Source organism: Loxodonta africana, chromosome 14 (genome assembly GCF_030014295.1).
Source record: "Loxodonta africana isolate mLoxAfr1 chromosome 14, mLoxAfr1.hap2, whole genome shotgun sequence".
Lineage (NCBI taxonomy): Eukaryota > Metazoa > Chordata > Mammalia > Proboscidea > Elephantidae > Loxodonta > Loxodonta africana.
This window is the reverse complement of record NC_087355.1, coordinates 53040569-53064775: the sequence shown is the minus strand read 5'-3', so window position 1 is coordinate 53064775 and position 24207 is coordinate 53040569. Positions and strand designations below refer to the sequence as shown.

The following is a 24207-nucleotide window of genomic DNA, read 5'->3' as shown; positions in this document are numbered from 1 at the left end:
TTGGGTTCATCCTTAGAAGTTAGGATGGCAAGACTTTGTCTCATGTACTTTGGACATTTTACCAGGAGGGACTAGTACCTAGAGAAGGACATCATGCTTGGTAAAGTACACGGTCAAGGAAAAAGGGGAAGATCCTCAACGAGATGAATCGACACAGTGGCTGTAGCAGTGGGCTCAAACATAGCAATGATTGTGAGGATGGTACAGGACTGGGCCATGTTTTGTACTGTTGTACATAGTGTCACTATGAGTCAGAACTGTCTCGATGACACCTGACAACAACACTTTAGAATAGAACACAGCAACAGTTTTAGGGAGTGATCTATGGACCCTGGGGATCCCTGAGACCCTTTCAGGGGCTACATGAGGACAAAACTATCTTTACAGTAATACTGAGACTTTGTCTTTTTTGCTGTTTTGACGTTTGCGCTGATGGCTCAAAAGCCATGGTAGGCGGTAAGACTGCTAGTGCTTTTAGCACAGATCAAGGCAGTGATATAAAACTGTACTAATAGTCATTGTATTATTCACTTTCTCCCACTTAGAGGAAAAAAAAAAGGCTGTTTCACTTAACAGTGGCCTTGGAAGCAGTAAAAATTACCAAATTTATTAAATATTTACCTTTGAGTATATGTCTATAATATTCACTGTGACAAACTGAGGAGAACAGTGATTGTCTTGAGAAAAAGCACTTGTGAGGTTGTTTTAGTTATCAGTTGAACTCGGCACCTAGTTCATAGAGCACCATTTTTACTTGAGTGACTGACAGACAAACCCTGGTTAGACTTGGGTATTTGACAGACATTTTCTCTAAAATGAACAAAGTGAGCCTCTCACTTTAAAGAAAATAACTGAAGCTGTTTGTTGTCAATGAGAGAAATTAGAACTTTCAAGCAAAAATTAGAATTTTAGAACATCTGTATCTACCACTGTGAACTTGATGCTGTAGTGACATTAGTGAATGTCATTTTGAAGATGTGCGTAAATGAGTAACAAATGACTGATGCAGACTGTTACAGAACCATGCATAGGTAAAAAGATTGACACAGAGTTCATTGATAGGTTTCAGATTCCACATACCACCAGCTTTTAAGAAGCTATCACTTGTCAAGTTTTGGTGTAGCATCAAAGAAGAATATCTGCAGTTTTCAGGAAGGAGTACTTTTGGTAACCGAATTATTTTCTGATAATATTTTAGGCACACATTCTTTGTTTTGTTAGTACCATGTGTTTTCATTAATGAAAGCACGCTGAATCGTTCGTTGAGTGTGTCTGAGTTTTTGGTAGGTAGTATGGATTTTTTTTTTCTTGCCTCCTCCCACAAACCTACTCTTAGTGTACTTCGTGGTATATATGGTGTATGGTAATGGTACCACAGAGTCCCCACCAGGTCTCCTGTTACATACATGTTTACCTAATAAAAAATTTCAAAATTTCTATTTTTTCTACCAAAAATTTAGATGCTTCATACAATACCCTATAAAATCAGTTATTGACAGCACACGTTCATTTCTTCATTTTCAAACAGTCATAAAGGCCCCTCCCTTGAGGTACCAGGTACTATCAGCTGTACAGTAGCTTCCCAGTAAGCCTCAGAGGTTGAAAAAGTACATAGTCACTATATGTGCTATCAAGCACAAAAAGGGTTAAAATATTTCCCCCTTTTCCAACAACTTATCTAGGTGGGACTAGATTTTCTTCATATACTTCAACTAAAACAACATAGTGTGACAGATTGAATGTAGAAGCAGATTTGAGTGTCAGGCTGTCTTTTAAGCCTGATAATAAAGTGATTGACAAAACATAAAACACAGTCCCTGTATCAAAAATATTTTTGGGAAAATAGTTATTTTTCCTAAGAAGGTAATTTATGTCAATATGTAATAAAGACTTTCTGGGGGTCCTCAATAATTCTTTCATTCTTTTTTTTTTTTTTTTATCATACATAAGGTTGCTACAAGTTGGGGCTGACTTAACAGCAACTAACAACAACAACAGTAATTCTTAAGAGTGTAAAGTGGTTCTGAGACCAGAACATTTGAGAGAATCCTTAGAGTATATTAATGAGGGAGTGGAGAAAGAAGACTGTTGGGGTGGTGAAAATGCATATTTGTGGGCCCCATAACCAGAGATTCTGATTTACCTTTCCTGTAGGAGGTACAGAGCCCTGGTGGCACAGTGGTTAAGAGCTCAGCTTCTAACCAAAGAGTTGGCAGTTCAAATCCACCAAATGCTCTTTGGAAACCCTACTGGGGGCAGTTCTGTTCTGTCCTATAGGGTCCCTGTGAGTTGGAATCCATTCAACGGCAATGGGTTTGGTTTTCGGTTACAGGAGGTACAGAGAAATAAACTAATCATCTCTGCTTTCTTGACTCCCAAAATATTTTGTTTTATTTTGGTAATATTTTAAATTCACGTTTGGTTATTACAGTAACCATTGGTTCCTTAATGTTAAACTTAATAATTTTTTTTGTGGTCAGCTGTGACACGAGAAAAACGAAGAACAAAATAGGGAGTTTTTAACACAGCGAAATTTATATTTATTAAAGATTAAGGTCTTCTTACATTTTTTCGGTGTGAAAATGAGGTATAGTGATTTTTTTGTGTGTGTGTATCCTTGTCGGAAAAAAAAATGATACTACTTATTTCATTATTGTGTACCACCCCATTTATTGCTCTGTAAAATTCCATAGTTGGGGAAATAATGATCAGGGGTAAATGTAGGTACAAACAAAATGGATTTCAAAAATGTGGCCAAAAACTGAAAACTTGAAAGTCAAATTTCAGACATTGTGTGAGAGGGTTTTCATGATGACAGGAGATGAAGAGATCATCCCGAATATGCTAGTACTTATTCATTGAGCAGAGGCAACGCAGAAGGCCACTGTGACTCTTCACAACAACGTGACCCACACACCTATCAGTCATCTCAGTGGGGTATGTGTGGGGTTGGGGGAGGGGTGTGTGTGTGTGAGAGAGAGAGAGAAAGAGAGCTTGAGATTGGAAGGCATCCCTTTTTTCCCTAGGACTATAGGAAGAATCCTTGCATCCCTGGCCTTGGGGGTCAAAGTAGCTACTAATCTTTAAATTACAGAGTTGAGTGGGTAGGGGAAAGATTTTCTCCCTTTCACACACAAATGAATCCGCAGTCACCGTAAGGAGAACACCCAGTTGGCCCCTCTGTTTTTACTCACGCCTCCCTAAAGGAAATTGATTTGCTCCAAGAGTGTGAGAAGGGATCTGGGGTTGGATACCGTGTAGGCTGGATTGAACGAACTAACGCCAGGCTCTCAGTTTGTTGGTAGGGGGTGAGGGTGTGCCTGCTAAATGCTGGGACAAGTAAATGACCATTTCAAAATGCCCTCTGTAACTCTGCCTGAAGCCTAGCCTGGCAGTTGCAGAGGCTGGCAGGTGGGACCACCATATATGATAGATTGAAATTATTGAGCAGTTATAATGTGACTGGTTGTCATGTGAAGAAGCAGTTGAGAAATGGCAGTGAATATAGTATGGTGTGGTAGTTGTATTTTAAAAAAGTGTGTCAAAGTTGAGGACTGATTGCTTACACTTAAGAAAAGTGCATGATGATATAATGGAAAGACCATGTTCTGTGGTTAAAGATGGATTTGACTCTGTTCCTACCATCTATCTGGTAACATAGCAGTTGTTTCCTCCACCCCCCCAAGAAAAAAAAAAAAAACCTCTTGAAGTTTGAGGTAGTTGTTTTAGGATTTAAGATTTAGAGGATTTACCTTTGGAAAAATGCCAGAAATACTCCTGGAGTATATCATTTTTTCTACCAGAGACTATCCAGGCATAGATTTTTAATGTACTTCATTTGTGTCTTGGCAATACCTGCCTTCTCTGACATTGATGACAAGAGGTGAGCTTCGAGACGTTTCCTGTGGAATTCTGTGATTTCGTATTGCAAGTAACCTTTACTAACTGTTGGTTCTTTGTGTGGTTTATTAAGCCCTTCATTCCAAAATAAAATTATATAGGTATGTAAAAGTTTTATTCCATGAATAGATGACTGGTGGTTGGGCTTTTTGCTAATATTGTTACTGGATAAGTGGTAAGTTATTAAATGCTTTCTCCATGTTAACTGGTTTGCATGCAAAAGTTATACAGGCACTAGCCTAAAAGAAATTTGTATATTCACACTTTTTGTGTTTATTCTTAACTTTAATTTGAAATGGAAGACCCAGGGAGTTGGTTTTGTTGACATGAAAATTAGTAACTTTTAATGCCTCTGAGATGGGTTGTGTACAAGTAACACTGTACATTTTTTCACAGTCAGAACTGTATCCAAAGAGGTGGGGGGCGGTGAGGAGAGACTTGGCATGTTTTATCCTGTCTTTGCTTAGAGTCTGTGAAGACAGAGAATTCAGACGGAAACACAGATGACTAGAATGTAGACAGTGAAAGTCATGCATGAGACAGAAGTTGTAGACTTCTGCAGGAAGAAAATCAGGGCTACCAGGTAAAGTTCATGGAGAAGGTAATATTTGGGCTGGGCCTGAAACAGGTAGGAATGAGACTGGAGGAAATGTACTGCTAACAGCTTGTCACTTTCCATCTTTACAACCATTGCCAGTAAGCATAGAACGTGGCTAGGTGTGTACTTGTTTTACAATTCTATATATGTGGAAACCATCACCTGGTAGATGATAGGATCAGGAATATCATTCTGTCCTGGAGAATTGAAGCTTTTTGTGAATCTAAGTATACCTAAAGTTCCATTGTTTTTGTAATTCAGTAAGATCCTTCAGTTTTAGTCCAGTTTAAGTATTTGTGTCTGAGCATGCAAGTATGTTGTGTGACAGAGGGTAGGCAGAGAATTATGAAATTGAAGACCCTGTACCAAGTGCTTTTGCCAGTTGAGGATCTATGAGATGATGAATCATCCTTGAAATTAGAATGTTAAATTTGAGGTGAATGAGATTTAAATTATAAGGGATTTCAAGAGCAGCAATGAAATACATTAGCTTCTAGCAAGAGCCTTTATGCTTTGTTTTCCTGTCTCACTGTTAACATCAGCTTGCTAACTTGGTGCTTAAAAAAAAAAAAAGTTGCAGTGTCTATCTCTGTAAAATGACTATAAATTTAAAGGAATAAAATAGGTTATTTAATTGGAGTATGAGTGAGCGCTTCCAGCATTGCATCTGTTTATTGAAGCATCTCAATTGGTATTCTGTCAATTCCTGGAGCCTTGTTTTTTGCCAGTGCCTTCAGTACAGCTTGGACTTCTTCCATCAGTACCATTGGTTCCTGATCATATGCCGTCTTCTGAAATGGTTGAAGGTCAACCAGTTCTTTTTGGCGCAGCAACTCTGTGTATGCCTTTAGAGATTCTTCAGTCTTCTCTTGGTGCTTCCTGTGTCGTTCAGTTTTTTGCGTATCCAAAAAAAAAAAAAAAAAGCCCATCGCCATTGAGTTGATTGATATTAAATGTTAAATATATTAATAAAAAAAAATAGCAACCCTATATTAAGTATATTAAACATTGCAACTTGATGCTTGAATTTTTTCTTCAGTTCTTGCAGCTTGAGAAATGCTGAATGTGTTCTTCTCTTTTGGTTTTCTAACTCCAGGCTTTTGCGCATTTCAGTATAATACTTCTCAAGCTGCTCTTCGAAATCTTCTGTTCAGCTCTCTTCCTTCATCATTTCTTCCATTCCAAGATCAAGTTTCAGAGTCTCTTCTACATCCTTTTTGGTCTTTTCTTTCTTTCTTGTATTTTTAATGACCTTTTGCTTTCTTCATATATGATGTCTTTGATATCATCCCATAACTTGTCTGGTCTTTGGTCATTAGTGTTCAGTGCATTTAATCTATTCTTGAAATGGTCTCTAAATTTAGGTGGGGTGTATTCAAGTTTGTACTCTGGTTCTTGTGGACTTGTTTTAATTTTCTTATGCCAGAATATTTGGAAGACAACTACCTGGCCAACCAACTGGAAGAGATCCATATTTGTGCCCATTCCAAAGAAAGGTGATCCAATGGAATGTGGAAATTATTGCGCAGTATCATTAATATCACATGCAAGTAAAATTACGCTGAAGATAATTCAAAAACATTTGAGCAGTACGTCGACAGGGAACTGCCAGAAATTAAAGCTGCATTTTTCAGAAGAGGAGATGGAACAAGGGATATCATTGCTGATATCAGATGGATATTGGCTAAGAGCAGAGAATACCAGAAAGATGTTTACCTGTGTTTTCTTGGCTATGCTAGGGCATTCGACAGTGTGGATCATAATAAGTTATGGATAACATTGAGAAGAATGGGAATTCCAGAACACTTAACTGTGCTCGTGAGGAACCTGAACATAGACCAAGAGGCAGTCAGTTGTTCAAACAGAACAGGGGGATCCTGCATGGTTTAAAGTCAGGAAAGATGTGAGTCGAGGTTGTATCCTTTCACTGTACTTACTCACTATATCCTGAGCAGATAATTTGAGCAGGTGGACTATATGAAGAAGAACGAAGTATCAGGATTGGAGGAAGACTCGTTAACAACCTGTGATATGCAGGTGACACAATCTTGCTTGTTGAAAGTGTGGAGGACTTGAAGCACTTACGGATGAAGGTCAAAGACTACAGTCTTCAGTGTGGATTACACCTCAACATCGAGAAAACAAACATCCTCACAACTGGACCAATAAGCAACATGATAAATGGAGAAAAGATCGAAGTTGTCAAATATTTCGTTTTGCTCAGATTCACAACCAACACCCATGGAAGTGTCAGTGAGGAAATCAAATGATGTATTGCATTGGGCAAATCTGCTGCAAAAGATCTCTTTAAAGTGTTAAAAAGCAAAGATGTCACCTTGAGAACTAAGGTACACTTCACCTAAGCCATGGTATTTTCAATTATGTCATATGCATGTGAAAGCTGGATAATGAATAAGGAAGACAGAAGAAGAATTGATTCATTGGAATTATGATGTTGGCAAAGAATATTGATTACCATCAGAAGAGTGAATAAACCTGTCTTGGAAGAAATACAGCCAAAAGGCTCCTTAGAAGCAAGGATGGTGAGACTTCAGCTTGCTTACTTTGGACATGTTATCAGGAGGAACCAGTTCCTGCAGAAGGATATCAAGCTTGGTAAAGTAGAGGGTCAGGGAAAAAAGGCCCTCAACGAGATGGATACACACAGTGCAACTAAGAGCTCAAACATAGCAAGAATTGTGAGAATGATGCAGGACGGAGCAGTGTTTCATTCCGTTGTATACAAGGTCACTATGAGTCAGAACCAATTCAACAGCACTGAACAAAAAAACCCAACAATTGGAATATAGAATAATTCTTTGGTGTAGAAGTACTACGGATTGCCAGAAACTGATTGCTAACCTATCTGTTCGTTGTTGTTAAACAGCTGTTTCACAAAGGCTTTCCCTTGTCTGTCTTCAATGAGATTAAATGCTGATCTATGTGGTTATTTTGCAATATTCTGCTGTACTCTTAAAATTGTTTTCCATCATAATCACATGTAAAGATTTATTTTGAAATGGAATTTGGTGAGCTTCTAGGGTGGTTTTTCTTTTATTTTAAGGAAAACTTCTGTTAATATTGCTATAAGAATGTTATAATTAATAACTTCAAGTATTGTAAGATCCTAAAGACGAGTGCCAGATAATTATTTAGAGGCATTTAATAATTTAGGAAATTTAAATGAATATAGTCATTGTCCTGAGGTAATTGTGTGACTTGTGTCTGCTGAAGACTATAATGTAAAAGGGAACTTAATGTTCCTTATTATTTCGTGTACTTTTTTTTTTTTTGCTTGAAGGTTTCTTTTGTCACTATCATCTGGGATCTATGTAAGATAATATGTAGGGGGCCAGTAGCTCTCTGGAGATTTAGAAGACTGTAAATTTTGTGTAAATTTTTGGGATTGACTTTCAGTACTTTTAAACATTTGCTATTTGGAGAAGCAGTGGAAATGGACATGTAAAATCAAGTATATGAAAGTTTGAGATAGGTAAGATGTGGTATGAAACTGAATATGACAATAAGTGCAGTTCTCTTATAGGAGCTCTGGTGGCGCAGTGGTTAAGAGCTCAGGCTGCCATCCAAAAGGTTGGCAGTTCGAATCTACCAGCTGCTCCTTGGAAACCCTGTGGAGCGGTTCTCCTCTGTCCTAAAGGGTTGCTATGAGTTGGAATCGACTCGGCAGCAACAGGTTTTTTTTTAATTTTCATATAAGGAGCCCTGGTGGTGCAGTGGCTAGAACCGACTTGATGGCAACGGGCTTGGTTTTTATTCTCATATAAATATTACATACATATCCTCCACTGATACACTTGCTTTTCTTAAAATTCGAAGAATTTCAGGACTGAAAAGAAACAAAACCAAAAAAAAAAAAAGAAAAAACTCATTGCCGTTGATGGGGTTCCAACTCACAGCGACCCTGTAGGACAGAGTAGACCTACCTTATACGAGTGACTGGTATATTCAAACTGCCGGCCTTTTGGTTCACAGCTGAGCGGTTAACCTGCGCCACAAGGGTTCTGCAAGGAACCAGAGATGACAAATAGTCCTTCCCTAACATAGAAGAGAATCTGAGACCTAGTGAGCTTAAGTGAGCCCAGTTATTAGTAGATGAGCTGGGAGTAACCCCCTTGCTATCTGTGGATATCGTTTCCAACACAAATTTGTATACATTACACATGTGATTAGGAGTCTCACCATGATTTTTGTAAGAATTAGAACATTTAACTGAGTAGTAACCATTCCATCAATGTTCCCTTAAACTAAAACTAAACCCGTTGCTTTCGAGTTGATTCCTACTCATAGTGACCCTATGGGAAAGGGTAGACCTGCCCCATAGGGTTTCCAAGGAGCAGCTGGTAGATTTGAACTGCCAACCTTTTGGTTAGCAGTTGTAGCTTTTAACCACTCTGCAACCAGGGCTCTGCTGCCATTTTTGTTACATAAACTCTAGAAGCCTGTTTCCTCATTTGTGAAATGGGATTAACAATACTATCATTTTTGTTACTGAGGTTGCTAATGGGGTGGTGAGGGAAGAGAAATTGCAGAGCCTGCTGGTGATTTTGGGTGTGTGGGGGGTGGGGGTGGTCAGGACAAAAGTCAAAGATAATATATAAAAAACCATTCTTGCCATGATGTATAGTCTTGATAGCATTTTTTTTTTTTTTCAAATGGTATTTTGGAAATCACCAAAATAATGGCCCAAGTGACTGTTAGAACTGTTTTATTTACAGAGGATCTGTACATGTGGTTTATTCATGCATTATTTTGCTTTTAAAGGTTACGAGAAGTTTCAGAGAAACTGAACAAATATAATTTAAACAGGTAAGAATTTTAAGATACTTTAAATTTTCCAACAAAGAACACATTTTTTAAATTAGGAAAACAAACTCATTTAGGCAGCAGCTACTAAGAATCTTTTGAGTTGGGTTCATTTGAATTATAGTTTCTGTTCATACTGATTAAAAAAAATTCTGGCATAATGGGATCTCATAATTATTATTTTTAAATTTTTGTTTTAAAATATATAAAGTTTTTTTTTTTTTTTTTTAAAGAAGGTCATGCCAGCAATTTTTTTCTTTTGTTAGTTGGGGGAATAACCTAGAATGTATTCACCATTTAAAAAATGATTTCGCTTATGTATAGTTTTTTTTTTTTTTTAACTTCCCCAGCCATCCCCCTTTGAATGTATTGGAACAGGCTACTATTAAACAGTGTGTCGTGGGACCAAATCATGCTGCCTTTCTTCTGGAGGTAAATTATCTACTCGAAGGTAGAGAAATGGAAAGTAAGCAGTTAAGGTAGAATTGTGTATCATCTTGTTTCTTGCTTTTTAACCAGAGAAAATAGAAGCTACGTGGAACTGCTATTTCAGAGACCACCCAGTTCTGTTTCTTCATTGTGTAAAAGAGTCTGGGTCCAGAGAAAGTTTGAATGATTTACTAGAATTTGGAACTAGTCACAGAATGGGGAAGCTCCTGATACCCAGTCATTTCCTTACTCTGAATTCTGATTGAGATTCTTTAAATGATTTTGTACTGGTTTTTTGATAATGTATGTATTTCATATTTCCCCAGCTTAGGTATAAGTGTTCAGGAAGGGAACTTGTTTGTTGTCTTCTAAATTGACAGTGATAGGCAGAGAATACTGTTTGTTGACTACATTCAGATTTTAATATGCATTTTTACTTTGGAAATTTTTTCTATTTTGTTCGTTCTTAGGATGGTAGAGTTTGCAGGATTGGTTTTTCAGTACAGCCAGACAGATTGGAATTGGGTAAACCTGACAATAATGATGGGTAAGATATATCATTTCTATTTAATAAATACTTAGCTCTTAGAAGGTATTACTTTTATATTAAACGTGTGTTTTCATTTTGGTGACACAAAAAAAAGCATTGGAAAAAAATCAGATGCTTGAAATAAAGTGAAATGGTTACTTTGTAGTTTGATTTTAATTTTTATGTAAGCAGAGATTAATGACTCTACTAGCATGAAAAGTAGTAGAGCTGTTGATTACTTACCGGAAATAGGTTCCCAGAAGAAAGGTATTTTATGTGTTATTTGTTCTTTGACTGAAATGTTTTTTTAGATGACGTTTTTCACCTTTACTATTTCCAAATCAAGTAACTCAATTTGAAAACAACGAAGCCTTTAAAATTTTGGTCTGTAAAAATAATAGTATATAAAGAAGGAAGCATGATAATGTATTACGTCTGTCAGTTGGTTGCATCTAAGGAAAACGTGATTACTAAAAAAATCTAAGTGGCAATTTACTGTTTAAAATAAATTTGCAGTTAAAATATGAAAAAGGTTTCAACCAAAAAAGGACAATAGATTGCTATGAGGCTATAAGGTTTTAGATTTTCTCTTTGATATGAAGTATAAATTTCAGTAAGAGTTAGCAGAGAATTGCTAGGCTGGTATTTTATCACAGTAAGAATTCTTGTCGTCGATGCCGGTGTACCTCAAGTGCAGGCACTACCGACCACTCCTCTGTCAATGGAGGCTTGTGTGTTACGGTGCCAAACAGGTTTCAGCAGAGCTTCTAGACTAAGATGGACTAGGAAGAAAGGCCTGGCGATCCACTTCTGAAAATTAGCCAGTAGAAACCCTATGGATCACAACTGTCTGGTCAGCATCTGATCCTGGGGATGGTGCAGGACCAGGCAGTGTTTCATTCTGTTGTGCACGAGGATGCTATGAGTTGGGGCTGACTCAGAGCAGTGAGACCTGGAATTCCAGGTTTGTACCTAGGGAGTTTTGGACTGTTTTGTGATTGTTCCTCCTTTTGTTTTTCCCCCAGGTCAAAGTTGAACAGCAACTCGGGGGCAGGGAGGACTTCGAGGCCTGGTAGGACAAGCGACTCCCCGTGGTTTCTATCAGGTTCTGAGACTCTGGGCAGGCTGGCAGGCAACACCCTAGGGTAAGTCGTGGCCAGGTGAAGGCATCCACTGGTCCATGCCATCACTCTGTGCGCACTCACACTCTGAGTGGCCATCAGCATGCCTTAGTGATAGAATGAGGAAACTCCTGAGCTCTGGGCAGGGAGCTCATGTTGCTCACGGTGAGCCCCGTGATAAAAATAACACACACAGACCAATCACAATTAGCCCAGGTCTTGATCTTTTAAAAATATATAATGCTTGGCTGTGTTTATAATGTCATCATGCCATTTATGTCATTTAAAGTTTTAACGACACCATTTTTGGTCAAAATTTGTGACTTATCTCTTGGATAAAAACATCTGACATTTATTTCTTCTTGGTATCCAGAACTTGCAGTTCTTTCTGTATTCATTTAATGAGGCTTGTGAATCATGTAGCTAAGTCTTACAGGCTTTAAAGAAGTTATTTTTAATTGTCAAATTTATGTATACAATGTACACCTTTTAAGTTACTCAGTCTATCTAGACAAACTAAAGAAACCATGTACAAATTGCAAACCAGAAGTAAAAGCAGTTTAAAATATATTTAAGGTGAGGAGGCAATTTAAAAAATTTTTTTGGACACTGAATTTGTATGTAAAGTAAATATGGATTTAAAAATTGGAGTCCTTGTAATAAAAAAAAGTAATTATCTTTGCTTTTGTGCTGAAATAAGTTTATTTTGGGGTGGGAGGAGGATCATTTAGTTAAGTGCATCCTTTAGCTCATTTTGTGTGAGAACTATTAATAGGGAATATATGGAAATGTTGTCTTTCTCTGTTTAAAGATCCTCTGCTCACAGTACAGGATAAAGAATTCTGTAAATAACATGGAATAACAAATGAAATTTATTATTTAACAGAAGAGGATTATTACCTATCGTGCTGTGTCAAAATTTTACCTTCTTTAACGATAAAAATTGTTTGTTCAGTTTAAGGGTTGGCAAACTGTTGCCTGCAGGCCAAATCCACCTGCTCTTGTCTTTATTGAAACACAGCCACACTCGGTTTTTCCCTCAGCGCTGGTGGATGCCTTTGTGACACAGTGACAGTGATGAGCAGTGGAGACACAGAACTCTTGGCCAAGGAGGCCTGGAATGTTTGCTGTTCAGCCATTACAGAAAAAATTTGCTGGTCTCAGGTTTAGTTTACTTAGTGACGCTTGTTGGTAATCATAATTTAATACTCATTACTTAATAGTAGTTTGTACTCTTATTTTTGAGTTTAATTTTTCATTTTGAAATAATTTCAGACTTGCAAAAATACAGATTCATATGTACCTTTCACCTAGCTTCCCCAGGTGTTAACATTTGACATGACCCTAGTGCAATGATCAAAACCAGGAAGTTAACGATGGTACAGGGCATAATCTGTAGCGCATATCCGCATTTTGCCTGTTGTCCCACTAAAACCCTTCTTGCTGATCTGGGATTCAGCCTACAATATCACATTGCACTTAGTTGTCATGTTTCCTTAGTCTCCTCCAATCTGGGACAATTCCTCAATTTTTATTTAACTTGAAGGACGCTGATGATTTTGAAAACTACCTTATCGTGTAGGTTGTGTCTTTTTGTTGTTTTTTCATGATTAAACCCAGGTGGTGCATTTTTGGCAAGAGTACTTCAGAAATGGTGATGGTGATATGTTTTGTTACTGGTAATTTGTTAACTTTTAAGGTAGTGTTTGCTAGGTTCCTCCACTGTGAAGTTACTGTTTTCCCTATTGTCATTAATGTATATTTTGTGGGTAGATACTTTGCCCACTTAATGTTAGCATCCAATTTTAGTGACTATTGATAACTTTTATCTGAAACAGTTATTACTGTGGTGTTTGTCGAATGATGATTAAAAAAGTTTTTTTATTCCTTTTACATTTATGAATTGGAATTCAAGCATAAGAACTTTCCCTCCTTCCTCACTTACCCTCTTCTATTTCTGTTCCTTTTCATTTATTTGCATTATTATGGTCTTGTGGATATTTGTTTTATTCCATGGTTTATAATCCATTACTCTTATTTATTATACTGCTCAATTGTCCTAGACTTAAATCCTCTTCTGTCTTAATAAAATAAAACTTGTTTAAAACCAGTTATAATAGACTGTATGACAGAATGGCTGAAATCAAGCAGTGGAGTTTTATGACTTCGTTAATAAAATATGCAACAAATACAATAATAAAGTAATATACATGAGTTTAATAAAACTTCTGTAGACCTATTCCAAAGATTAGGGCTAATTTTAAGATTTTAAAATACACAGAGAATCAGTTTTTGGGTCTTCCTTCCCCATTGTTGCCCATACTCCCCCCACCATGGTGTCCCCGCCCAGATACGCGCACATGAGAACAGCAGACCCCGTGACAGCTTTCTTCAGCTTTAGCTTTGGGTCCGTGAATTGCAATATTGAAAAATGTCGCAGTGCCCACTAACTCAGTGCCGGTCATTTGTCTTTATTTGAGTTTGCAGATGTCCACAAAGTGTAAACACTTGACTTACTGTTTCTCTTGACCTCTTTGAAAAGTCTTTTCAGTCTGTCTATAGCGAAAGTGTGATCAGGTTGTTTTGTAAATCCAGAAATTTTATAAAGTCAAAAATATTTTCCTTATAATAAAACTTCCTTTTTCCGTAATTTGCACAGTAAATTTTTCTATTTCTGTGTTAATTACAATGGACTTTAAAGAAGTTTGTAATTCATAACATGTACTAGAGAATCTAGAACTGGAAGATCTTAAATCCCCAAAGGGGACTGTCAACCACAGATTTACCAAATATAATCGAATATGAAAGACACCATCCCCCACAAATATTTCTGGTCCCCCTCCCTGTGGAGGGCTTGTTCACTTTGGGTTCATAGTGATGTCACTGAGTCAGGGAGTGAGGGGTCTCTATTTAAAAGCCTCATTTGAAAGAATTTGAGATAATTGGTATTGTTTCTCTTTTCCACCAGTATGGATAATTGAGAATTGATCATTTGTTTTGACTGATCATTCTTAGGAATGCATAGCAGACAATTTATAGGACATCTTTTAATAATTTTCCTTTGGTTTTTTTTTTTTTTTTGCTAATTGGCAGGTTTGAGTGCAAAAGGTTTCTTGCTGGTGCTGTTTTTCCTCCCTTTAATAAATATTTCAAACACATGCTAGGAAATGTTTAAAAAATCTCCTAGGTATTTTGTTGTTGTTGTGCTTTAGGTGAAAGTTTACAGCTCAAGTTAGTTCTCGTAGAAAAATTTATACTCACATTGTTATGTCACCCTAGTTGCTATCCCTATAATATGACTGAACATTACTCCTTTCCACCTCGATTTCTTGTGTCCACTCAACCAGCCCTTAGCCCTTTCTGCCTTCTCATCTCCCCTCTAGACAAGAGCTGCCCTTTTAGTCTTGTGTATCTCCCTAAACTAAGAAGCTACTTGAACTAAGTATCATTTTATGTCTTATAGCCCAATCTATTTTCTGTCTGAAAAGTGGGATTCGGGAATGGTTTTAGTTCTGGATTAGCAGAGAGTCCAGGGGCCTTGTCTTCTGGGGTTCTTCCAGTCTCAGTCAGAACATTAAGTCCGGACTTTTTACTAGAATTTGAGTTCTGCACACCACTTTTCTCTTGCTCTGTTAGGGACTTTCTGTTGTGTTCCCTGTCAGGGCAGTCATTGGTAGTAGCCAGGTACCATCTAGTTAGTCTGGTCTCAGGCTGATGAAGTCTCTGGTTTATGTGGCCCCTTTTGTCTCATGGGCTCATATTTTCCTTGTGTCTTTAGTGTTCTTTGCTTCGTGTGGGTTGGGACCAGTTGATGCATTTTAAATGGCGGCGTGCAAGCTTTTAAGAAGCCCAGAGGCAGCTCACCGAAGTGAGGTGCAGAATATTTTATTAATAAATTTTGTTATGCCAGTTGACCTAGATGTCCCCTGAAACCATGGGTCCCAGACTCCCGCCCCTGCCACATGGCCCCTCGTAGTGTTTGGTTGTGTTCAGGAAGCTTCTTAGCTTTTGGTTTAGTCCAGTGGTGCTGACTTCCCCTGTATTGTGTGTTATCCTTCCCTTCACCTAAGATGATTCTTGTCTACTGTCAGAAACCCTGCAGGTATAGTGGTTAAGTGCTGTGGCTGCTAACCAAAAGGTTGGCAGTTTGAATCCACCAGCTGATCCTTGGAAACTCTATGGGGCAGTTCTACTCTGTCCTGTAGGGTCGCTAGGAGTTGGAATTGACTTGATGGCAACGAGGTTTTTTTTCTCTTTTATCTAGTTAGTGAATTCCTCTCTCCCTCCCTTCCCACCCTTGTAATCATCAAAAAGTGTTTTCTTCTGTGTTTAAACCTTTTCTTGAGTTCTTATAATAGTGGTCTCATATAATACTTGCCCTTTTGTAACTAATTTCACTCAGTTTAATGCCTTCCAGATTCATTCATGTTATGAGATGTTTCACAGATTCATAGTCGTTCTTTATCATTGTGCAGTATTCCACTGTGTGAATATGCCATAATTCATTTATCCGTTAGTCTGTTGATGGGCGCCTATGTTGTTTCTGTCTTTTTGCAGTTGTGAACAGTGCTGCAGTGAACACGGGCGTGCATATATCTATTTGTGTGAGGACTCTTATTTCCCTATGCTATATTCCAAGGAGTGGGATTGCGGGATCGCGTGATACTTCTGTCTTTAGCTGTTTAAGGAAGTGCGAAATGGATTTCCAAAGTGGTTGTACCATTTTACATCCCCACCAGCAGTGTATAAGTGTTCCAGTCTCTCCACAACCTCTCCAACATTTATTATTTTGTGTTTTTTGGATTGGGGTGATATGGTTTCTCATTGTAGTTTTGATTTGCATTTCTGTCATGGGTAATGATCGTGAGCATTTCTTCATATATCTGTTAGCCGCCTGAATGTCTTCCTTGGTGAAGTGCCTGTTCCTATCCTTTACCCATTTTTTAATTGGGTAATTTGTCTTTTAGTGGTTGAAGTTTTGCAGTATCTTGTAAGTTTTAGAGATTAGACCCTGATCAGATATGTCATAGCCAAAATTTTTTTCCCAGTCTGTAGGTTTTCTCTTTATTGTTTTGGTGTGAAGTCTTTTGATGAGCATAAATGTTTGATTTTTAGGAGCTCCCAGTTATCTAGTTTCTCTGCTGGTGTTTGTGCGTTGTTAGTTATGTTTTATATTCTGTTCATACCATATGTTAGGGCTCCTAGCATTGTCCCTGTTTTTTCCTCCATGATCTTTATTGCTTTAGATTTTATATTTAGGTCTTTGATCCATTTTGAGTTAGGTTTTGTGCAAGGTGTGAAGTATGGGTCTTATTTCATTTTTTGCAGACAAATGTCCAGTTATGATAGCATCATTTGTTAAAGAGACTGTTTTATGCCATTTAATAGACTTTGCACCTTTGTCAAATATCAGCTGCTCATAAGTGGATGAATTTACATCTGGATTCTCAATTCTGTCCCATTGGTCTGTGTATCTGTTGTACCAGCACCAGGCTGTTTTGACTACCGTAGCGGTACAATAGGTTCTAAAATCAGGTAGTGTGAGGCCTCCCACGTTGTTCTTCTTCAGTAATGCTTTACTTATTCGGGACCACTTCTCTTTCCACATGAAGTTGGTGATTTGTTTCTCCATCTCATTAAAAAATGTCATCAAAATTTGGATCGGGATTGCATTGTATCTGATCTGTAGTTCGCTTTGGGTAGAATTGACATTTTCACAGTGTTGAGTCATCCTATCCACGAACATGGTACGTTTTTCCATTTATGTAGGGCTCTTTTGGTTTCTTGGAGTAGTGCTTGTAGTTTTCTTTGTATAGGTTTTTTACATCTCTGGTTAGATTTATTCCTAAATATTTTATCTTCTTGGGGGCTGTTGTAAATGGTATTGATTTGGTGATTTCCTCTTTAGTGTTCTTTTTGTTGGTGTAGAGGAATCCAGCTGATTTTTGTATGTTTGTCTTATATCCTGAAACTTTGCTGAAATCTTCTATTAGTTCTAGTAGTTTTCTTGTGGATTCTTTGGGGTTTTCTGTGTGTAAGATCATATCATCTGTGTATAGGAATACTTTTGCTTCTTATCAGTTTGGATGCCCTTTATTTATTTTTCTGGTCTAATTGCTCTGGCTAGGATTTCCAGCACAGTGTTAAATAAGAGTGGTGATAAAGGGCATCCTTGTTTGGTTCCATTCTCAGGGAGAATTCTTTCAGACCCTCTCCATTTAGGATGATGTTGGCTCTTGGCTTTGTATAAATGCCCTTTATTATGTTGAGGGATTTTCTTTCTATTCCTATTTTGCTGAGAGTTTTTATCACGAGTGGGTGTTGGTCTTTGTCAAATGCCTTTTGTGCATCAATTGATAAGAATCATGTGGTTCTTGTTTTATTTACATGATGGATTACATTGATTTTCTAATGTTGAGCCATCCCTACATAAACCAAAAAAAAAACCAAACCCACTGCTGTCGAGTGGATTCCGACTCATAAGAGACCCTATAGGACAGAGTAGAACTGCCCCATAGAGTTTCCAAGGAGCGCCTGGCGGATTTGAACTGCCGACCTCTTGGTTAGCAGCTGTAGCACTTAACTACTATGCCACGAGGGTTTCCAAAGAACAGACATACCTGGTATGAATCCTCCTTGGTCATGGTGGATTATGTTTTTGATATGTTGTTGAATTCTGTTGGCTAGAATTTTGTTGAGGATTTTTGTGTCTATGTTCATGAGGGATATTGGTCTGTAGTTTTCTTTTTGTGTGGTATCTTTACCTGGTTTTGTATTAGGGTTAAGCTGGCTTCATAGAATGAGCTTGGGAGTATTCCATCCTTTTCTATGCCCCGAAATACCTTTAGTAGTAGTGGTGTTAACTCTACTCTGAAAGTTTAGTAGAATTCTCCAGTGAAGCCGTCAGGGCTAAGGTTTTTTTTTTGCTGAGAGTTTTTTAATTACGTCTTCAATCCCTTCTTTTGTTAAAGGTTTATTTAGTTGTTCTACCTTGGTTTGTGTTAGTTTAGGTAAGCAGTATGTTTCTAGAAATTTGTCCATTTTCTCTAGATGTTTGAATTTGTTGAAGCACAACTTTCATGGTATTCTGTTAATGATTCTTTTAATTTCAGTTGGGTCTGTTATGATATCACCTATCTCATTTCTTATTTGGGCTGTTTGCTTCCTCTTGAGTTTTCCTTTTGTCAGTTTAGTGGGTGGTGTATCAATTTTGCTGATCTTTTCAAAGAACCAACTTTTGGTCTTGTGCTCTTTCAGTTAGCTCTATTTCATTTAATTCTGTTCTAAGTTTTATTATTTCCTTTCTTCTGGTGCCCGAGGGCTTCTTTTGCTGCTCTCTTTCTACTTGTTCGAGTTGTAGGGTTAATGTTTTGATTTTGGCCCTTTCTTCTTCTTGGATATGTACATTTATTGCTATAAATTGATCTCTGAGCACTGTTTTTGCTGTGTTCCAAAGGTTCTGTTAGGATGTGTTCTTATTCTCATTTGATTCTGTGAATTTCTTTATTCAGTTCTTAATTTCTTCTGTAACCCAGTAGTTTTTCAGCAAGGTATTATTCAGTTTCCTTGTATTTGATTTTTTTTTTCCCTTGCTTTTTCTGTTACTGATTTCTACTTTTATGGCTTTATGGTCGGAAAAGATGGTTTGTAATATTTCAGTGTTTTGGATTCTGTTAAGGCTTGCTTTGTGGCCTAATGTGTGGCCTATTCTGGAGAATGTTGCATGTATGTTGGAGAAGAAAGTATACTTGGCAGCTGTTGGGTAGAGTGTTCTGTATATGTCTGTGAGATCAGGTTGGTTGATTGTGGCATTCAGATCTTCTGTGTCTTTATTGAACTTCTTTCTGGATATTCTGTCCTTCACCCAAAGTGGTGTGTTGAAGTCTCCTACTATTAGTGTAGAGCTACTTCTCTTTTCAATGCTGTTAGAATTTATCCATTTTGGAGCCCTGTCAGGTGTGTAAATGTTTATTATGGTTATGTCCTCCTGGTGTGTTGACCCTTTAATCATTATATAGTATCTTTCCTTATCCTTTGTGGTAGATTTTGCTTTAAAGTCTATTTTGTCAGAGATTAATATTGCCATTCTTGCTCTTTTTTGATTGTTGTTTGCTTGATATATGTATATATTTTTTCATCCTTTGTGTTTTAGTTTGTGTCTTTAAGGTGTGTCTCTTGTAGGCAGCATGTAGAGAGGTAGTGTTTTTTAAATCCATTCTGCCACTCTCTGTCACATTATTGGTGCATTTAGTCCATTTACATTCAGTGTGATCATTGATAGGTATGAGTTTAGTGCTGTATTTTTTTGGGTGTTGTTGACAATTTCTTTGTTCCACTTTAATTTTCTGTGCTGAGTTGTTTTTCTTTATATATTTTCTCTTCATCTTTTTTATTGTTGTTGATTTTACATTTACTGAGTCTTTCTGTTTTTTGTTTTGATGTGTAGTATTATTAGCTTCCTTTGTGATTGCCTTAATATTTACCTCTGTTTTTCTAAGTTTAAGCTAATCTTTTATTTCTTTATATCGCCTTGACTCCCTCTTCATACGAAAGATCTACGGCTACATTTTTTAGTACCTGTTTTTTGTTTTAACGTTACCATCTTTTACATATTAATTTCTTTGTTTCCCTACTTTCAGTGCTTTAGCTTTGATTTATTTTTGTGACTTCGCTATCTGAATTGATACCTGGTTGCTCTGTCCTGTGTTATAGTCTTGGGTTTTTACCTGATGCCACTGATTTTCTAACTGGAGGACTCTCTTTAGTATTTCTTACAATTTTTGGTTTGATTTTTACAAATTCCCTAACTTCTGTTTATTTGGACATGCGCTAATTTTGTCATCATATTTTAGAGACAGTTTTGCTGGATATATAATTCTTGGCTGGCTATTTTTTTCCTTCAAGGCTTTGTATATGTCATCCCATTGCCTTCTTGCCTGCATCATTTCTGCTGAGTAGTCAGAGCTTAGTCTTACTGACTCTCCTTTGTAGGTGACTTTTGGTTTATCCCTAGCTGCTCATAAAATTCTATATCTATGGTTTTGGCAAGTTTATTTATAATAAGTCTCGGTAACATTCTTTTGGGATCTACCCTGTGTGGGGTTTGATGAGTTTCTTGGATAGATACCTTATCATCTTTCACGATATCAGGAAGGTTTTCTGCTAACAAATCTTCAGCAGGTCTCTCTGTATTCTCTCTTATATCCTGTGTTCTGTTTTGGTACACCAATCTCTTGTAGGTTCTTCCTCTCAATAGACTCCCACATAATTCTTAGGGTTTCTTCATTTTTTAAAATTCTTTTATCTGGTTTTTCCTCAAATAAGTTGGTGTCAAGTGCTTTATCTTCAGTCTCACAAATTCTGACTTCCATTGCCTCAATTCTTCTCCTGCAACTTTCTGTTGTGTTTTCTAATTCTGAAATTTTATTGTTAATCTTTTGGATTTCTATTTGTTTTTACTCTGGATTCTTGCAGCCTGTTAAATTTGTCATTATGCTTTTGTATAACCTTCTTAAGTTCCTCTGTTGCGCTGTCTGTGTGTTCCTTGTCTTGTTCTGCGTTTTACTTGATCTTCTTTCAGATCTCTTGAAGAGTTCTGTATATTAGTCTTTTGATTTCTACCTCCGGTAATTACAAGAAGTTCTCTTCCTCTGGAAGGTTTCTTAATTATTTGTTTTGGTGGCCTGCTGAAGCCATCATGGTCTGCCTATTTATGTGATTTGATATTGACTGTTGTCTCCCAGCCATCAATAAGTTATTATATTTATTCATTTTATGTTTGCTTACGGTGTCCCAACTTCCTGTTTTGTTTCGATATGCCCAGATAGGCTGGTAACGTGAGCTAGTCTGATTATTGGCGTCTTTGAAGCTCTTACATCCTGCCTCCTGGTGGCCAGGGCTGTTACTAGCTATATGAGCCCAGGAGTCTGTTTACTTTTCATGTCTGGATTTAGCTCAGCTGTCCAGGTCATTGGTCCTGAGTGTGTGGTGCAGGCTCTCACCTAGATGGACAGGGGCAACTGGTGTAGGCCCAGGTATCTGATTGCAGTAGGGGGTCATGCGCTGATCAAGGCAGAGTGCTGACTGCTACCTCTGAGTGCTACCCTGTTCCCTGGAGCACGTAGGTAGCTGGGTTTTGCAGCCGATCTGTGGGCACCCAATGCTGTTGGGTGTAAGGACTGGGAGTCACCACTTTTTCTTGGACCCCTGTCGCTGGTGTCTTGGTAGAGCAGGTGGAGCCACCAGTCCTCAGGTCCCTGATGTGGATAGGTGAGGACCTTGCTTAATGGGCAGGGTGATGTCAAATGTCATGAATCTACCACTCCCCCTTATAGCAGATACAGATGAAAATAGGCTTCAGGTATATACCCTGTTACACTGTGCTAATGAGGGCCTATGCTGTTGAAATGGGTCCGCATAGATCCATGCAGGGGTAAAAACCGTTCAAAGTCTGTGGACTCCTTATGCCTATGCCTTCTTCCAGGTATCCAAAAACAAAACAAAACAAAACAAAACATGTTGCCCTCGGGTCAGTTCCAACTCATAGCAACCCTATAGGACAGAGTAGAACTACCCCATGGAAATTCCAAGAAGCGCCCGTTGGATTTGAACTGCCGACCTTTCGGGTAGTGCCTGTAGCACTTAACTACTGTGCCACCAGGATTTCCTTCTCCTAGGTAGTTTTGTTAAGTTCTTTGCAAATGAGGTTAAGGGTTAGGGGGGCAAATTTATTGGAGAGAAGAGAAAGGAGTTCATTTGTGTTTAACTATAAGGTTAAAATGGAGATATTTGAATTGAAAACATCTTCTGTTATCACTGATCACTGGCCATAATAGATGATAGATATAAACTGCTCTTAGCTGGTTTGAGTTACCATATGTCCTTTAGGGTTTCATCTGAACTAATAATCAGTGCAGGATTTGAAATATAAAAGCCAAGCAGGTGATTGTAATTGCAGTTGCAAATAGTTGAAGCTGGGCCGGTAGATAAGATAGTAGATAGTAGAACTCTGACAAACTGCTTGCTTCATTTTTGAAGAAGACAGTGGATAGATAAGCTGTTACTGTCATAGGAGAATACAGGAAACACCTCTGTCCTTCTACTCCCCCTTTTGTTTTGTCCTAAGAGAAGCTGCAGATCTGGATTTTTATGTGGAATACTTACGTATTGGAGCTAATTGTATATTTTAATGCAAATGTCTATGTATGTAATTTAAAAATGAAAAAACGCTTTACTTTAGAACGGTTTTAAATTGACAGAAAAATTACAAACATAGTACTGAGAGTTCCTGTATACCCCATACCCAGTTTCCCCCATTATTAATGGCCTACATTAGAATAACATGTTTTTTTTTTTTACAATTAATGAATGAGTAATGATACAGTATTATTAACTAAAGTCCATAGTTTATTTAAATTTCCCTATTTTTTACCTAATGTCCTGTTTCTATTCCAGAATCCCATCCAGGTCACCACATTGCATTTAGTCATCATGTCTCCTTAGGCTTCTCTTGACTGTGATGGTTTCTCAGATTTTCCTTGTTTTTGATGAATGTATATACTTTTTAATCGGCCAGTCAAGTATGTGGACAAGATTTGGCCAATGGGCTTTAAGTTTGCAAGTTATAGACTAATTCCATACCAGATATAATTGCCTTCGTTGGTTTCAAGTCATTCTTTGTTCCTTGAGAACCACATAATAGGATCAAAATTGTGACAGTGCTTTGATAAGCAAACTATAGAAAGTAGATATAGGTTTTCCCAGTATTTTTGAGTTCCATATTAAAAATTAAATATTAAAAAAAATCTCACTGCTGTCGAGTTGATTCTGACTCATAGTGACCCCACAGGGTTTCCAAGGCTGTAAATCTTTACAGATGCAGACTACCACATCTTTCTCCTGCAGAACCACTGGTGGTTTCCAACTGCTGACCTTTTGGTTAGCAATTGATTGCTTTAACCACTGCACCACCAGGGTTCCTACGAAAATTATACAGCTGTCCATAATTATAGGCAAAAAGAATCCTTAATTCTAGTGCTATCTTCTATGACCACTAGTAACTTTCTATTAGTGTATGCTTAGTTTAATGCATCAATCTTTATCTACGTAGCAAGCTGGTAGAGGAGTGTTCAAGAGCAATTGAAATGGAGAGACTGCTAGGTTGTTTGGATTCTGATAGGAGAAACACAGCATAGCAGGTGAGCGTGGGGAAACATGGTATTCCCCCCCGCTCCCATGCCCAGTGAAAACAGTCAGGTTAAGGGGCAAGCCAGAAGTATTCGATATTTGTTTTTGAATTCACCCCAATTGAAGGTTTGTATAGCAGAGATTGCAAAGTGGCAGACAGTGGTGTTTGATGAACCTGCGGTGTTTAAAGAAGAGAATTAGAATGTTTTAGATAGGCAGATATTCTCTACTCTTTCCTGATATCTTGGCTTCATTCATCTCTGTAACCTCTGTACCTCTTGTGGAGCATCTGTAATGCCTGTAGGTCTGCCCAGGTGCAGGTGTGTATCTGTGTAGTGTATCTGACCATAGTTCATGGTATTTCCTTGGAGGAAAATGGTATGCATTCCTTGGTGGAAATGTCGGGTCGTCCATTATATCCACCATGACCATATAATCTATTGTCCAAACTGAGACATCGTCGAGTGAAATTAATAATTAGGCTTAGACAATAGGCTTAAACTAGTACCATCCCAGGAAAACTGGGACATTTAGTTGCCCTAGTTATTATCTGTTTTAGGCTCTTTGGTGTGATTCTCCCTGTTTTCAAGCTGAAATAATGTATTTGAACTTTTGAATGT

The 24207-nt window shown here is 37.8% G+C and overlaps 1 protein-coding gene across 11 annotated transcripts in view; it reads left to right on the top strand.

The window, feature by feature from the left end:
• The window catches only part of UBR5 (ubiquitin protein ligase E3 component n-recognin 5), a 156484-nt gene that overhangs the window by 36732 nt on the left and 95545 nt on the right, over positions 1 to 24207 (top strand). For all 11 annotated transcript variants that reach the window (XR_010317813.1, XR_010317814.1, XM_064267979.1 and 8 more), the window contains exons 2-5: positions 9281 to 9325; positions 9673 to 9754; positions 10222 to 10298; positions 11306 to 11425. Coding sequence is in view for 9 of the 11 variants with exons in the window: in XM_064267979.1 (XP_064124049.1) it covers positions 9281 to 9325; positions 9673 to 9754; positions 10222 to 10298; positions 11306 to 11425 (324 nt within the window). In the remaining 2 variants the exon portion in view is untranslated. The remainder of the gene's footprint in view (positions 1 to 9280; positions 9326 to 9672; positions 9755 to 10221; positions 10299 to 11305; positions 11426 to 24207) is intronic.